The 16506-nt window shown below is 39.3% G+C and overlaps 1 protein-coding gene across 1 annotated transcript; it reads left to right on the top strand.

Moving 5' to 3' along the window:
* Positions 1 to 220: 220 nt before the first annotated feature.
* On the top strand, positions 221 to 15844 carry LOC306893011 (guanylate-binding protein 4-like). The gene is made up of 11 exons (XM_079454454.1): positions 221 to 595; positions 3309 to 3488; positions 3572 to 3699; positions 3973 to 4082; positions 4547 to 4737; positions 5916 to 6158; positions 6260 to 6540; positions 6630 to 6842; positions 6937 to 7039; positions 7598 to 8060; positions 14563 to 15844. Exons 2-11 carry the CDS (start codon positions 3314 to 3316, stop codon positions 14570 to 14572), a joined length of 1917 nt encoding a protein of 638 aa, XP_079310580.1. The 5' UTR covers positions 221 to 595; positions 3309 to 3313; the 3' UTR covers positions 14573 to 15844.
* Positions 15845 to 16506: the final 662 nt, after the last annotated feature.

Here is a 16506-nt window from a genome sequence, read left to right as displayed (position 1 = left end):
TTAAATGCTTTTATCCAACGTAACGTATTTGACACATTTAATGCATTTTTAGTAATAAACTTAGGTTTGAGTAAAAGCGAGCTTTGCAATTTCCAGTAAAATAGAGAAAGAGGGGAGGGGGACGAGAGATAAAGAGAGAGAGAGAAACAAACGGTGAAAAGCTGTTTACTTCTTTTCTTCTGGAATGTTACGGTTCAGCCCTTGTCCCCATTTGACTTTTGCAACACAGGTTAAATATATTCACCCTCCTACAATAACCCCAAACAACACTAAAAGAAAGTTTAACAAACTTAACAAGTGCTTTGTTTGTAGATGAGAGAGTAAAAATAAACAAGTAAATAATTTTGAATATAAATGAGAAGTATATAAAGACATAGAAAACATGTTGCAGATGCTGATTTAAAAGTAAAACCAAGCGTTAAACAGCACAAACCTGTTTGCTCAGTCATACAGAACAATTAAAGAGAAACTGAGAGACCACAGAGATTCCCTAGAATAAGGTGGGCTGGATCTTAAAGACTGTTTAAGATATACAGGTAATAATACAGTTCAGTCCACCACTTGTACAACTCGGAGCTCCTGAAGTAAAATAAAGGTAAGTTGCATTTCTTTATTCTGTCTATTTATACAGTTCTGGGTCAGAAGGATGATTTTCTAGCAGTTTACAGTCAACTAATTATTACTATTGTTATTGTTTTTTTATTATAACTGTTATGATTATTATAAAAATGACAATAGTTTTCTATGAGATTTATATTGATTGGTGGTTCTAGATAATATTATGAGCTCAATGTGAAAGCCATTAGTGCGCTTTAATCATTTGTAGTGAATATGTTTATGTGTCCATTGTACAAGTTCTGACGAATATGCACAGACATTTGTTTTTCTTGAAGCTTGTAAATACTACCCATGCAAATCAGTTAAAATGTACTTAAATATATTAGGTAGCAAAGTAAACTATACTCTCCAAAAAATAGCTCACTGGATGAACTCGATATATTTCAGTGAAAATTTTTCATCCAATAAATATGTGTCGCTTCTACTCATAAAAACAGGCTCATTCAATTAATTTTATTAAGTTGAATTTTATTAATTTTATTAAGTCGTCATTTTATTAAATACAATTTAGATCAAACTCAAAGTCTATTAAAAAAAATAGACACATGCAACATCGCTCTCGTAGTTGTGCAGTGAAGAAAGTTAAACTTTGGACCAACTTAAAATATGTCAACTTGTTACAAGTAATTTTATAATTTTATCTCAAATTCTATTTTTGGCTAGGTTCAAATCTAAATGTAAACGTTTCAACACACCACCATTATTGCGATCAATTTTTGCTTTAGTTGGGCTTTTAACGCTTACATTTTAATAATAGGTTTTTATTGTATTTTTTAGACAAGATTCAACTTTATTGTCATTACACATATACAAGTACAGTGTAACAAAATGTAGTTTAGGTCTAACCAGAAGTGCAATTAGCAAGTGCAGGATATACAGTGTGCATAAATACAGAATACAATAATAGAAAAATACTATACAGTGGGCATGGACGAAGATAATACTTTACAGTAGGTATGTTCTATGAAAAATTGAAAGTTTGTACTTTGAATAATAATTTTGTGACAGTGTGTGATAATACATTTGTTGAGGCAATGCAAAATAAGATCCATTGGGATCATGTGATTGGTGACTGTAATCATTGTGTGGTTATTGAAATATTGCACATGGATGTGTTATTAATGTGTTAGATTTAGACAATGGTACAAAAACTATTTTTTTAAAACTGTTAATTAAACATCAAGAACTGTGACAACCAACAAAATAAATCTGCATTGCAGTTGATCTGTTTATCTGAATTAGTTTGATGTTTGTCACCATTGTTGAGGTTTGTATGATCTCCTCTTGTCTTATTTATGCACAAGTGTTCTTATTGAAACACTGTAGTAAACACTTAATGATGGTTTGTTGAAGTGTATAAATTCAGATTTGAACCGAGACACATAGTTTACTTTGTGTGGCAAAGCAGAAAGCAGACAATACAGAGGAGGTTATGGTCTAGGTTCAAAAAATCACAACTTGTAAAGGATTGTAATAAAATGGGATTAAAAACAATTGAATTTGAATCTATGGTTGGAGTTTTTAGAGTTAACTGGTTAAAAGCTTTTTTAGATAAACCTGTTTCTATATGGTATCATATTCCCAAAAATATGTTTGATAAAGTGGGAGGCTTAGAATTTCTTTTAAAGTGTGGTTTCGAGGTATCCAAACTGCCCGTTAAACTGTCTGAATATCATCAACAAGTTCTTCATTACTGGAAGATGGTATTTACTCATAATTCTACACCACATGGCTCCACCTTGTGGAACAACAGAGTGATAACAATATTAATATACAAAGTTCAATAAGGTATGTAAAGCAATACCAATAGACTTATTAAATTTGTTACAAAACTATTTACATTTTTCCAAAAGTCAAATAAACTTGCCTAAACTGCAATTAAACCAAGTTCCCCTAAATAGCAAAAATTTAAATAATAATTGTATTAGCAAAATATTTAAAGGTAAACTATTTCATGATTTTGACCTAAATTTAAAAATAAGGCATTATGACGACAAAAATAACAAAAAAGTACATCAAATTCATGAAATGGCCTATACCTCCTAAAGTCAAAGAAATGCAATTCAAAATTTTTAATGGATATTACCCAGCAGCAGCAATGCTTAAAAGAGTGAAACGGACACAAACACAAACCCCTTCAGCTGCATTCAAACAGTTTAAAATACTGGCCCACATAAAACTGGAGGCTCACACATTCGACCGTGATTGCCCAGTGGCCGTGAAGGCAGAACGGGCAGACAGCGGTCAGTAGCATTCCATGTCTCAATGTTCAAAACCTGTGTGACCCGGAAGTATGACACACTTCCGTCACCAGCGAGCAAGCGGGCAGTCATCTTCTTCTTCTGTAAGTTTTATGGCGGATCGCAACCAACTTATTCAGGTGCATACCGCCACCTACTGTACCGGAGTGTGTAAATCAAGTCTCTAAGGAGGGCAGTCAGAAGGACTACTACCTGTATTCATGGGAGAGGCCTATGGCATAATATATATTTAAGTTAATTTTAACTGATTTGCATGTGTAGTGTTTACTACCCTCAAGAATATTTTATTTCAGTGTGTTAAAAAGTGTATTTTCCCAAAACTGAAAAAGACAAAGTTGCACAGCTGCACTATTGAATTACTGGAATATTTCTCATGTAATCTAAGCTCAACAGAAATCCAAATTTAATAATCTTCTCATTTGCCTCCAGTGAACATGGACAAACCGGTTTGCCTCATTGACACGACGTCAGATGGGAAGCTGTGTGTGCAGCAGTCGGCACTGCAGATCCTGCAGAAGATTGAGCAGCCGGTGGTGGTGGTCGCTGTGGTGGGTCTCTACCGCACGGGGAAGTCCTACCTGATGAACCGTCTTGCTGGGAAACAAACAGGTTGGACCCTCACATGCAGCACCGATAGCATCTTACACAAGAGAAACAACATTTATTATTTATTGATGGTGTGCTATTATCAGGGTTTGCACTGGGCAGCACAATTGAGTCCAAGACGAAGGGAATCTGGATGTGGTGTGTGCCCCACCCCACTAAAAAAGAGACCACTCTGGTCCTGCTGGACACTGAGGGACTTGGAGACGTGGACAAGGTGAAAGAGCACCCACACTACCAAAACACTAGAAGCGTCAAAGTTTGAAGGGTTGACCATGCATCCAAATGACTAACAAGAGATGATAAAAATGTGGAACTGACCTCACCAAATACTTATTTGCAATAACAAGAAGGACCATACACTGTCATCAGTTGCATTAGACAATTACTCTATTAACAAAACCTATTACTTCTATTAAACATCTTGTAGTCCATAAACAACCTTTGATCTTTAATTTAGTATCCAACCCAATGATTGTCTCTTTGACAGGGGGACTCAAAGCATGACACCAATATCTTCTGTCTGGCTGTGTTACTGAGCAGCACTCTTGTTTACAACAGTCGAGGGACGATTGACAACAAGGCTATTGAGGATCTGCAGTATCCTTCTGACAATCCACATTCCGGTCAAATCATTTGTATATATTTTACAAATTTGTGCAAATACAACATCAGTTTGTAGTCACAGCAAGAGAAGTCCCTTTTTGTAACTTTAGTGCTGTTTATGTTTTAATGATGTTAAATTAACAAAGTTTGGGAGGAGCAGGAGCAGATAATCAGCTTGGCTGATTCGCTATCAGATATCACAGCATCCCTCCACCTGCTCCATCTTCTCTCCTCGAGCCAACTTCTCCCACAGGAACACGGGGGTGCGCTAAGAGCCCGCTCCCCGGACAGCATGCCAAATACTTTTTCTAATGTCATGGTTTCCTACATAGCTAGGCTCTGTACGTTTTAGTAACTGTTAAAAATGGATTTACCTTAAGGAGTAATTTTTTTTCTTCTATGCATCTTGAGTTGTTGTTTGACAGTTGTTTTGTTTTCATGCCTGAACAAACTCTCAGATATGTTACTGAACTAACAGAGTGCATTAAGGTCAAATCATCAGGAGAGGATGCCGATGATTCAAGCAAGTTTGTGAAGTTCTTCCCTAGATTCATCTGGGCTGTGAGAGACTTTACCCTTGAGCTTAAGATCGATGGCAAAGATGCAACAGAGAATGAGTACCTAGAGTTTGCACTAAAGCTAAAACCTGGTAATTAAAAATATCCCTCAAATTATTTGCGCAGTAGTCTCAGCCTCAGACCTCACGCCCACGATCCGTTGGCTTAATGTCTGATGCCTATGCCACACTTTTTTAAAACACTTCAGTACGTTCGGAGTTGTCATCTGATTGGTTACATTTAACAGGATTTACTGTAGACGTGCGTGTCACATTCTTTACGGACTGCCTGGAAACAACTCCAAGCCGTCTGATCTAAGAAATAAGCTGTCGTGTTTACAGCAGTTGCTATAAGTAATGTATGCGAGGTTCACGGCATAAACTCTTTATAACTTTTGACACGTTCATGAATTTACACCGGTCTGTTACTGCGGGGACATTTCCACGCCTCTAAACAATAACGCGGCTCTAGACGAAACGTGATTGGTTGCTTTACCTGTCAGTCATATGGCCTATTTGGCGGGCCTTGGCCAAGGAAAGCGACGATAAGTTCTAGACCTTCAGTATGAAGGTCTGGCTATGCGGGACTATTTGCGCAGTGACTTTGTGAGAGTAGATTTGTTCAATGTATTTCCCAAAAGATTTGTTGCATTACTCAAAGTCATCATTTATGGAGGTGGTACTTTAAGACTCATAATATATGAATTGTAAAGGTCTATAGCAGCGTTTCTCAAAGTGTGGGGCGGGTGGGGAATAGAGACATGACAAGTGGGGCGAAACAAACTAGAGGAAATTTGGTCATTTTTGTGCCAATTTCTTTTAATTCCTTTATTTCTGACCATAAACTCAAAACTAAACAATGACACATTTAAATGTAAGCCTTACCTAGAACAACACCAGACTGCGAAGAAAATGCCACATGGAACCATAGTAGCCTACAAGAATGATTTCACGTCAGAATGTTATCTTTTGACAGGCGTGTGGCTAAGGATAAGGTATCCATCAATAAATGTTTGAAGCAGAACAAAATCTTGAATGTGGAGAGGCGGTATCGGGTATAAAGGTTATCAATGGATTAGTTTGTGACATGGAATGAAAATAACACTGGAAATTTGGCACCAGCAGACAAAACCCAAGACAGACAGTTGACCTTAAGTTTTTACCATTTTGTTGGGGCGATTGGGGACAGCTTGGGCTCCGAACCCTTCCCTACACGCAAAGTGGGGAATGGCAGAAAAATTGAAACTACAGTATGTGTTCATGTTTTCTAGGCACTTCGAAAAAAGTAATGGAGCACAATCTGCCGAGGGAGTGCATCCAAAAATTCTTCCATTCCAGGACATGCTTCACTTTCCCGTTTCCAACTGCTCCGGAGAAAGTGTCTCGTCTGGAGAGTTTGAATCCTTCTGACCTTGATACGAAATTCTTGGAGGTCACAGATTGTTTCTGCAAGTTTGTATTTAAGGACAGCCAAGTGAAGACGCTGAAAGATGGATACACTGTCACTGGCAGGGGTAAGTAAAGAGAGAAAATATCTACTATCAACTGTTCATTGTTCAGTGGAGATTCTCTTTTCTTTATCAATGTGTTTCTGGTCTTCTTTTCTTCTCTTAAGTTTTGGGTAATCTGGCAAAAATGTATGTGGACACAATCTCTAGTGGGGCCGTTCCATGTCTGGAGAACGCTGTGATTGCTATGGCAATGATTGAGAATGAAGCTGCAGTAAAGGAGGGGCTTGAGGTCTACAAGAGTGGAATGGAAAAACTGAAGACGTCCTTCCCCCTAGAACTGAAGGATGTGTCCACTGAACACCAAAATCTCAGCAGAATGGCAACACAAACCTTCATGAAACGCTCTTTCAGAGACACTGAGGGAAAGTTCCTAAAATCTCTTGAGGTAGGCCAGATCTCATCACAGTACAATGGCATGAAGAGATGTCAGAGTTTGGTTTTATTAAATGTCCTCTGTAAATGTTATGATTGTAGGAAACCATCAAAAATCTCTTTGATGAATACCTTAGCCACAATGAGCAAGCTTCAAAGAGAAGATGTGAGAATCTTCTGTCATCCCTTTCTGAAACAATGACGGAAAAACTCATGCAAGGGTTCTTTGCCAAACCTGGTGGCTATGATATCTTCTGCAAGGATCTGGAGGAGATTGTGGAGAAATACAATAGACAGACCAATAAGGACGTCAAGGTTCTAAATTCAATATCTATATACATGACGGAAATATGAAGACTTTCATCAATGTTGTCATAATTATCAATTGTTTCTGTGTGTACATCAACAGGCTGAAGAGGTCCTAAAGAAGTTTATGATACAGAAGTCTGTGGATTCTAAAGCCATTCTGCAGGCTGACAAAAAACTGACTGAGAAGGAAAAAATGATTAAGGGTGAGTCTCAAGCTTTCAAATCCTAATATCCCAGTTTTGTAAATTTGTATAAGGTTCCTTGTGCTGTTGGAAGAAAGAAGGACATGTAGACATTGACAAGATGATGTAACAGTTGATACGGTTAAAAATACAACTAAAAGTAAGACCAAATCAACACCTTAAATTATTTGGTTCTATCTGAGCAGTTTTCAGATATTGTGCTTCAAAGTTTCTGCATTCCAGTTGACTTGAGTTTTTTCTTAAAAAAGTAACAAAATGTTCACAACTTTAACATTCTTAATTTGCGACAACTCGATGACTATGTGATGTTTTTTAATTTTGACAAAAACTCTGATAGAACTATATAATTCCAAGATGACGAAATGGTAAAGATTGTTTCAAGGGTCAAAGATTTGCACCCGTTAGTTAAGGGTGGCTATTTATGTCATTATTAGAACAGTGTCAATGTGGTCAAGATCAGTACTGCTATATTCTTATTGATAAAAAATTTGTTTAATATGTAACTATTTGTGTATTTGTAAACCATGTTTTCTATCTGTTTCGTTAATAAATGACCAGAGCAAGAAAAGGAAGCAGCCCTCTTGAACCAGGAAATCAAAGCTAAAGAGGAGGAGCAGCGGCAACTAGAGGAGAAGATGGAAGCAGAGAGACAAAGTAATGAAGAGAGGATGAAACAGATGAAGGAGAAGATGGATGAAGAGATTAGGCTTCAAAAAGAGGAGGCTGAGCGTGCCATGGACTGTAAACTGAAGGAGCAAGCTTCTCTGCTGGAAAAGGGCTTTAAGGAGAAGGCAAACATGATGACACAAGAGATGGAAGAGTTCAAGAGACAGAGCGCTGAAGCTGAGAGTAACAGAGCTAAAGAGTTTGCAGCGATGATAGAGAACTCCAACAGGAGACATGAGAAGTCTGTTGCTATGATGATGCAGAAACATAGAGAACAGATGAAAGCCATACAGAAGAAGAAGAAGAAGAAGAAGACGAAGAAGAAGAATGCACGCTCAGGCAGTCGTGGCATCCGGTGAGATCCATAATTACTATGATTAATTCATAAGCATGTAACTGAAATCTTTTATTGTTTCTACAGTTTATTTGTAGATTTCTACAGCTTATTAATGCAAAGGCATAATTTTGTTTAATGTACATGAAAACTACAAGTTTATTTGACATTGCTCATTTATTTTAAGCAGTGACATGATGCTTAAATTAAAATGAATTATAAAAAATCTGGCATTGCATTACATGTGGCATCAAATAAACACTATTATTTGCAGAAAAAATGTGTTGTGTAAGAGCCACTCATTGGCCCTATGACGGGAATCCAGTGGCGTGGTTGATTGCTTCTTGTGTATTCTGTCCTTACTTGGTGCTTTTGACAGAGTCGGCTCTGTACCTACACATTAAACATGAAAAATTGAATTATTGAGTTTAAGGATAATTTATTTTCAAACCTTAACTATATATGTATCGATATCGTTAAATCACCCCTTTTTTACCTTTTTACAGACAGTGTAAATGTTTAAATTTATGTGCTAGATGTGACAAAAAAGTGACAAATCAGCTATTAAAATATTAAAAGTTTCCTCTCACAGACTTAATACATTTAGGCCAAATTTACACCGCATTCTTCAAGTGGCCCAAATCCGTTTTATCATGTAGCGCAGATCGGATAAGACAAAGGAAAAAGCAAAGAAGTTGGTTTAAGCCTCATTCATATGTGGAAATAAATCAGATTTGAATCACAAACATGCATTTGTGTCTCCCTTGTAACGGGAAAGATTGGAAAGTCCCCTGTCAATGCAAGTCACGGGATAACCACGATCACATGACCTTTTTCATGACTATTTTAATTTCTTGTCTTATTTCTGGGGGCCATGTGTTACTGACCATTCAAAGATAGTGTGGAAAACAATATATTAATTTTGTGTCTGAGTTTCTTGCATATTGTGCACTTTTTGCTTCCTTGGTGGCTTAAGCTTTTCCGGGTAGGTACATTGACCTTGAATTATTTTGTAAAGTGATAAAACTGGTCACTTGTAGAAAATTATGTAGGCTGGTCGTCATAGAAAAATCTTATCTGGGCATCAACACCTGCAATGCAGCCCTAATAACACACTGGGGCTCCATTGATTACTTTTATGATAGACATTATTTCAGACTGGTTTGACTGAAGGAAGTCAAACATGGAATTGCATGAGGTTCATAATTATGGGGTAACTTGTGGGGAAACTTGTAATTCTTGCGAAATCTTAAGTAGCACTGGGACATTTGTCAAAAACAAAAATACATTGTGTGGCCGGGACCGTGCAAAAGCAATGGCACCAGACAGAGGATGAAAGTCAAAAAGGGGTCTTTTATTCCAGACTACACTTTAATCAGTGCAGCATTAATTAGTGTACAATTTGGGATTTAGCGAGGGGTGCTATACACAACAATGGAAATGTTTATGGCTAACATAGACAACGGTAGCAGCTGGAAAATAAACAAATACAAGAGTGTCAAAACAAAGCAAATTAAGCTGCTATAATTCTATAAGAAATAAATGAAAGTAAAATCTCCATAACATTTTAAACTTTTCTGAATGGTCGATATATTACGTACATGTTGAACATAATTTACCCATTAAACTAATAATTGTCTCAGTGACACTGTACACAAGCATATTACACAACCATACCAATAACTCAACTCACTGTTGTTTCTTCACACTGGTGCACAGACACACTAGCACAGCATGTGACAGACTCGCGTCTTTCCTGTATATAGCATAGCAAACAAAGTAAAAACTGTATGAACATTTAGAACCCGATAACATTCAGATTACACCACTTTGTACACATTTCCAAAGAACATACAAGCACGCCAACAGTTTTTTCTTAGAGAAATAAACATTGAAAAGACTCACTCTCAAGGCGTCTCGCCGTTCCTGGCGCACACAAACGTATGATTCACTTTCTCCCCTCTTAACGAAAAAAAAAACGCCTATTAATACTGATACTAAAAGTTAAACACCCAATATGTTTTATTTCTCACACCAATTTAGTAATCTCTTGTCCGCATACCTCTTTTCCATGTCCTTCTACAACGCTCGACAAATCTCTCAGCATTAAGGACTCCAACCTCTATCTCTTGGCTGAAGAACAATGGTGGCTCAAATCCAAATTGACACTTAAATGGAGATAGACCAGTGGAGGAACTGCGTAAGGTGTTGTGTGCCAGCTCTGCCCATAGCAAGAAACAACTCCAGGAGGACGGCTGCAGCGTGAAGCAGCGAAGGTATTTCTCCAACTCACCTGAGGAGAGACTGACAGAAAAGCCAAACAGAGACCAGAATTCTTTCCAGTAACGAGACAAACTGGGGACCTCGATCTGAAACAATATCCACTGGAATTCCATGGATTCTTACCACATTTTGAAGAATAAGTTCAGCAGTCTCTTTGGCTGAAGGGAGTTTATGTAACATAATGAAGTGTGCGGACTTAAAGCGGTCCACCACCACTAGTACAACAGTGTTACCTTCAGATGTCGGTAAGCCATGGAGATATGAGACCAGGGACATTGTGGGACAGGAAAGCTATGTATAAAGCCGGCAGGGCGCTGATTAGAGGATTTCTGTTGAGCACAAACTGGGCAGGCTTGTACAAAAGATAGGACTTCTTTTGCCATCTCTGGATTTTATTCAGAGACACGTCTGGTGGCCAATGTCCTCTCTGTTCCTGAATGTCCAGCAATGGCAGAAGTATGACCCCGCTGGAGGACCTCGGATCTTGCTTCTTTGGGCACAAACAAGCATCCTGCTGGGACTTTATCAGGAAGGTTTACAACCCATAGAGCCACAATCACCGTATCCTCAATGGTATTACGAACCGGTGCAAGAATGCAGTCTCTGGGGATGATGAACTCTGGGGAATGGTGCCTCTGGGAAAAATCATACTGGCGTGACAAGGTATCACCTTAACATTCTTGGATTCAGGTCTGTAAGAGATCACAAAATTCAAACGGGTAAAAAAAAGAGACCACCTGGCCTGCCGGGGGTTAAGGCGCTTTGCCTGCTGTAGGTAGGACAGGTTTTTGTGGTCTGTCCATAAAATAAAAGGATGTTTGGCCCCTTCCAGCCAGTGGCGCCACTCTTCCAGTGCAAGTTTCACAGCAATGAGCTCTCGGTTACCACATCGCAGTTTCTCTCAGCTGGCGACAGGCGTCTGGAAAAGAAAGAACACAGATGGACTTTGTTATCTGTGATAGACCTTTGGGAGAGCAGTGCTCCAACTCCCTCTGCTGGTGCATCTACCTCCACGATAAACAGTAATTCAGGGTCTGGGTGTACCAGGATTGGGGCAGAAGAGAACAGTCCCTTTAACTTGTCGAATTCCTGCTGAGCCTCAGCAGTCCAGTGGATACGAGCAGATGAACCCTTAGTAAGTGAGGCGATTGGTGCTGCAATGGCGCTGAAATTGCGAATAAACTTTCTCTAGAAGTTGGCAAAACCAAGAAATCATTGTACCTGCTTTAGTGATTTGGGCTGGGGCCAGTTGATGGCAGATACCTTATCAGGTTCCATTTAGAGACAACATAGCCTAGGAATGAGACTTGGGGCACATCCAAAACACATTTTTCAAGCTTTACGAAAAGGTGATTCTCAAGCTTCTTCAGGACCCGTTGGACATGGTGAATTTGTTCCTGTAGCGAGTCTGAGAAAATCAGTATGTGATCTATATAGACAAACACGAAACTTTTCAACATGTTCCTCAAGATGTCATTGATGAAGGCGTGAAACACCGCTGGGGCATTAGCTAACCCAAAAGGCATGAATTGATATTCCCAGTGGCCAGTTGGGGTACTGAAGGCTGTCTTCCATTTGTCTCCCTCTTTTATGCGTACCAAGTTATATGCACTTCGCAGGTCTAACTTTAAAAATATTTTAGCTTTCTGGAGCAATTCAAAAGCCGATGACATTAATGGGAGAGGGTAACGATTCTTAACAGTCACTGAGTCCACGATAGTCTTTCTTTGGGACAAAAAATAATCTAGCGCTAGCTGGTGAAGATGATGGACGAATAAAACCAGAACTCAAAGCATCCTGGATATATTCATTCATAGCCTTAGTCTCTGGGGCAGAAAGGGAATATAGGTGATCTCTAGGAGGGAGTGCACGAGGAAGGTCAATAGCACAATCATATGTTCTATTAGGGGGTAGCTTAGTAGCACGATGTTTGCTAAAGACTTCTCTCATGTCATAATAATCAGGAGGCATGAGCTTTAGATCTTGTGGCTTATTTAAGGAACTTGCACTCACCTCTTCAATACCTGCCAGAATTTATTTACTCCCGACCACAATGAAAGCAGAAGAGGTACAAGAATCCTTGCACGCAGAGCCCCAACAGGGGAGACTTCCAGAGGTCCAGGAGAATTCTGGGTTAATCCCTTCAGAAAGGCCACAATAGAAGGTTGAAATGAGTGCCTCTGAATCCTACTTACTCTCAGAGGCCAGACTACGGAACTCAATGGCGTAGTCAGCCACAGATTTATGCCCAGATGAAGATCTAGTAGTCTCCTAGAAGCCTCACAACCACTGACTGGATGGTCAAACACTTGTTGAATAGTCTCTGTGAATACTCTTTGATCAAAGCAGATGGGGGAGGGTTGTCTCCAGATGGTGGGGGCCAATCCAGTGCACGATCACTCAACGAGGAGATAACGGATGCAATTTTAGCCCTCTCAGAAGCAAAGGTGGCTGGTTGGAGTTCAAAGATGTGACACTTGAGTCAGGAAGCCCTTGCAGGTCCCGCCATAGCGCTGAGGGGTTAGAATCTTTGGTTCTTGGGACATTGGTACAGTTAATGGTGGGGTTTCTAGTGCTTGTAGAGGTTCGAGGCAAGGATGTTTCTAGTTGTTGCAGCGATTCCCCAATCTGGTTTACAACACCGGTCAGTCTCTGGAGCTGGGTCTCATGTGTTCCAAGCAATACTCCCTGTTTGCTTATAGCTCCACGAATCTGTTCAGTATCTGCCAGATCCATATCTTGTATTGGCTCAGTCTTGCTGTCAGACCGGGATACGAACCCAGAGTGTGTTGCTGGAAAACCCAAGGTTCTAACCACTGTTCTATGGATTAGAAGGAAAACAGATGATCTTTGCTTAGAGCTTTTGATCGGCCTCTCTGTATATTAAGTAAAGATCTTTCCAGCTACATCAAACAGGAAAACACAAAAAATGGCCAACAAATACAGTAAAAGTGTTATATTAGACAGCAACCTGTCATTTCGAAATCACATCTCAAATGTCACAAAAACAGCCTTTTTCCACCTAAGAAATGTTGCCAAATTACGAAATATTCTATGTGTTGCTGACGCGGAGACTCTTATTCATGCACTTATGAACTCAAGACTCGACTACTGTAATGCGCTACTTAGTGTTTGTCCTGCATCATCAATAAACAAACTACAGTTAATTCAGAATGCAGCTGCCAGATTTCTAACCAGGGGCCCGTTCTTCGTACGTCGCTAACTCGGTTAGCTGGATTTGATTGTTGACGATTTGGCATGATCTTGGATTGTTCGGTTCTTGGACGCTCATCCTGGACTTGCTGTCATAGCAACAGGTCCGTAAGCTTGAACCTGCTCGGGAGCAGGCTTACTTCATGTAAACAGGATTAGATTGCGGCTTTATAAGCGGAGGAGATAGGTAAGTCTGTCGCAGCCATGTCTTGTCCATTTTTACGACAGCAACCTGTTGCGGAAGGTGCAAGAATAATTCGCAGAGCTTTTCGAATGAATAGAAAGGATCATTTAGCGCAGCGCGATAGCGTCATTGTTGAGAGATACAGTTTCGTAAGGGTGTTATTTACATCATTCATTTGGAACCACACATTACGTGTTTAACACGGAGGAGTCGGGCTTTAACAACAGCACAGACTGTGTGCATTCGCAAACTTTACCTGGCGCTCAAGCAGTTTTTAGGGGTTTTTGTGTTATTTCTAAGCCACTTAAAACCGCAGGATTTTTTAGCTATTGCAAGAACATTTATAATTGTTAATGACATGCAATCATGACCATACCAATAAGTATGAATAACAGTTTGTGTCCTTCAGGCTTCCCTAACGTGATTGGTGCCATAGACTGCACACATGTCCCCATCAAGGCCCCCCCAGGCAAAATATAATTTTATAATTATAAAATATCAATATAATGAGGGGGATTTTGTAAAGCGAAAGGGCGTTCATAGTGTAAATGTGCAGGTAAATTACTATTACAATTTATAATACTCCAGATTATTTCATGGAAAAAAAGTAATGAAATCAAAAAGTATGCAGTTGACTGACTAAAATCTCTTCGATGGTGTGTATGCTCCACGTCACCAATGTGGAAGAAAAATGGCCAGGATCAGTGCATGACTCAAGAATTTTCAGAGAGTCACATTTATGCACATTATTTGAACGTGGTAAGGGAACATACATTTCAAGCTCACAGTATTATACACAGTATTATGCTGAGCCTAACAGAACTGCATTTTTCCATTATACAGGGGATTGTGACGGGATCCTGCTTGGAGACAGGGGCTATGCCTGCAGGCAGTATTTTATGACGTCCTTGCCTGAGCCAAACCCTGGACCACAAACCCGTTACAATGCAGCTCTAGCCAGGACAAGCATTGAAATGACCTTTGGGCAACTAAAGGGAAGATTTCAGTGTCTGAAAAGTCTGAGTGTTGCACCTGACAGGGCCTGTGACATAATTGTTCCATATGCCATATTGCATAACATTGCCACCATCAGAAAGAAGAGGACCCCTGTGGTGGGGGTGCAGCCTGATGATGACCTCCAGCCACTGCACTTGAACCAACCTAGTGGCAGAGCAGCACGGGACAGAATTGTGGAACACCATTTTTTTACTGAATAAAAGACAAGACAAATATGCTTAGTTCCTTGAGTTTTATTTAAAAGATTATTTATAAAGAAAACGGATGTCACCCTGTGTAATTTTGTGAAAAAAGGGTCAAAACATGCCTCATGCAACAAAAGACAAAAGTAAAACACTGCCCACCTCTGTATCAGTTCTTTGTGCAGACTGTTCTGTGAGCTTTTCTGTAGACCTTTCTCTAGGTGTGGACTCCTGCAATTCATGTTGCAGACAGAAAGAATAGGTACACAAGTATATACAAATTAGAGTTAAGTTATTTATGCACTTACAGGTTCTTCCTAATAAATGGGTATTACAAAGTGTTGCACTCTTGGGGGGGGGGGGATAATGTCATTACAATTAACTACACTGTAAAAAAAAATTATGTGATCAATAACTAATGGCAACATATTTTATAGGAACTAAAAGTTTATTAGTTTTCACTTTCACAAACATTTGAAATGACTGTACCAAATTCATTTAATGCAGCAACAAACCATTTTACAGTATACTAAGAGAAATAAAAGCTCATTTAGCCTAACAGTAATGTAGGTGTTGCTGCTACTGGTCCCTGGCTTTGGGTATAAGGAAGAGCTGCCTCCAGGGATGCCCTCCAGGGATGCCCTCGGTTTGAATTCAACCCAAGGGCCAGCTCTTCTGCTGGGGTATATTGTGGGGGTGCAGGACCACCACCTGTAATCTTTCAGCCTTTTTCTTGGTGGCGGTCATAAATAGACACGTCATTTAACAGTGGCTTTTAAAATAAAGACTGTATAAGAAGTGAAGGCAACCATTTTGTAGAATATTCTTGTACTTCACTTTTACTTGTTCCCATGTTCTACTGGGTCCATGGTGGCTCTGACATATGTAAATAAATATGTAAAATATGAAATAAATAAAAAATGCTCAAATAAATACTGTAGAAAGTGATGGAAACATCTGACATGGACACCACTTATGCATTTAATTATTTTGAATTAAACGTTCAAATTGGGCATAACCTTCCATTAAAAGCTCTTGTTCTGCTTGAGAGGAAAACTGAGCGCGTTCTTTAGCCATGCTGAACAGGCAATCACAGCGTTGCTGATCATTATTTCTACTATCGATACATATCCCGATTTAAACCAACGCAAGAACGCGCAATGCTCTCAGATAACTCAATCCAGCGATACTAATCATAAACAACAGCTGTGTTCGAAGAACCCAATTAGCCGGATCATGATTAGCACGATGATATCATCTTGGATGTGTCTTTTGATCTCGGATGTAATAAGCGACGTACGAAGAACGGGCCCCTGATCAACAGTGTTTGTGTTATCTGTGTATGGTGGACGTGCACAAAAAACACGATATTGTTTCATCTTCAGCAGATAGAAATCATCGCCCCTCCCCGAACCCAAGACCAGGGAGCAGTTCCTCTTATGTAAATTACTATAGACCCCTTTTACACAAGGAGTTTAAAATATCATCTTGTTGTGTTGCTTAGTGCCACAATCTTATATTTTAACACATACCTGCTGGCATTGCCAAACAAAAACACTGAAGACAGTTTAAGATTGAGATTAAAAAC

The sequence above is a fragment of the Barbatula barbatula genome, assembly GCF_947034865.1.
Source record: "Barbatula barbatula genome assembly, chromosome: 4".
NCBI lineage: Eukaryota > Metazoa > Chordata > Actinopteri > Cypriniformes > Nemacheilidae > Barbatula > Barbatula barbatula.
Note: the sequence above shows the minus strand (reverse complement) of the source record. Positions and strands in the feature narration are given on the sequence as shown.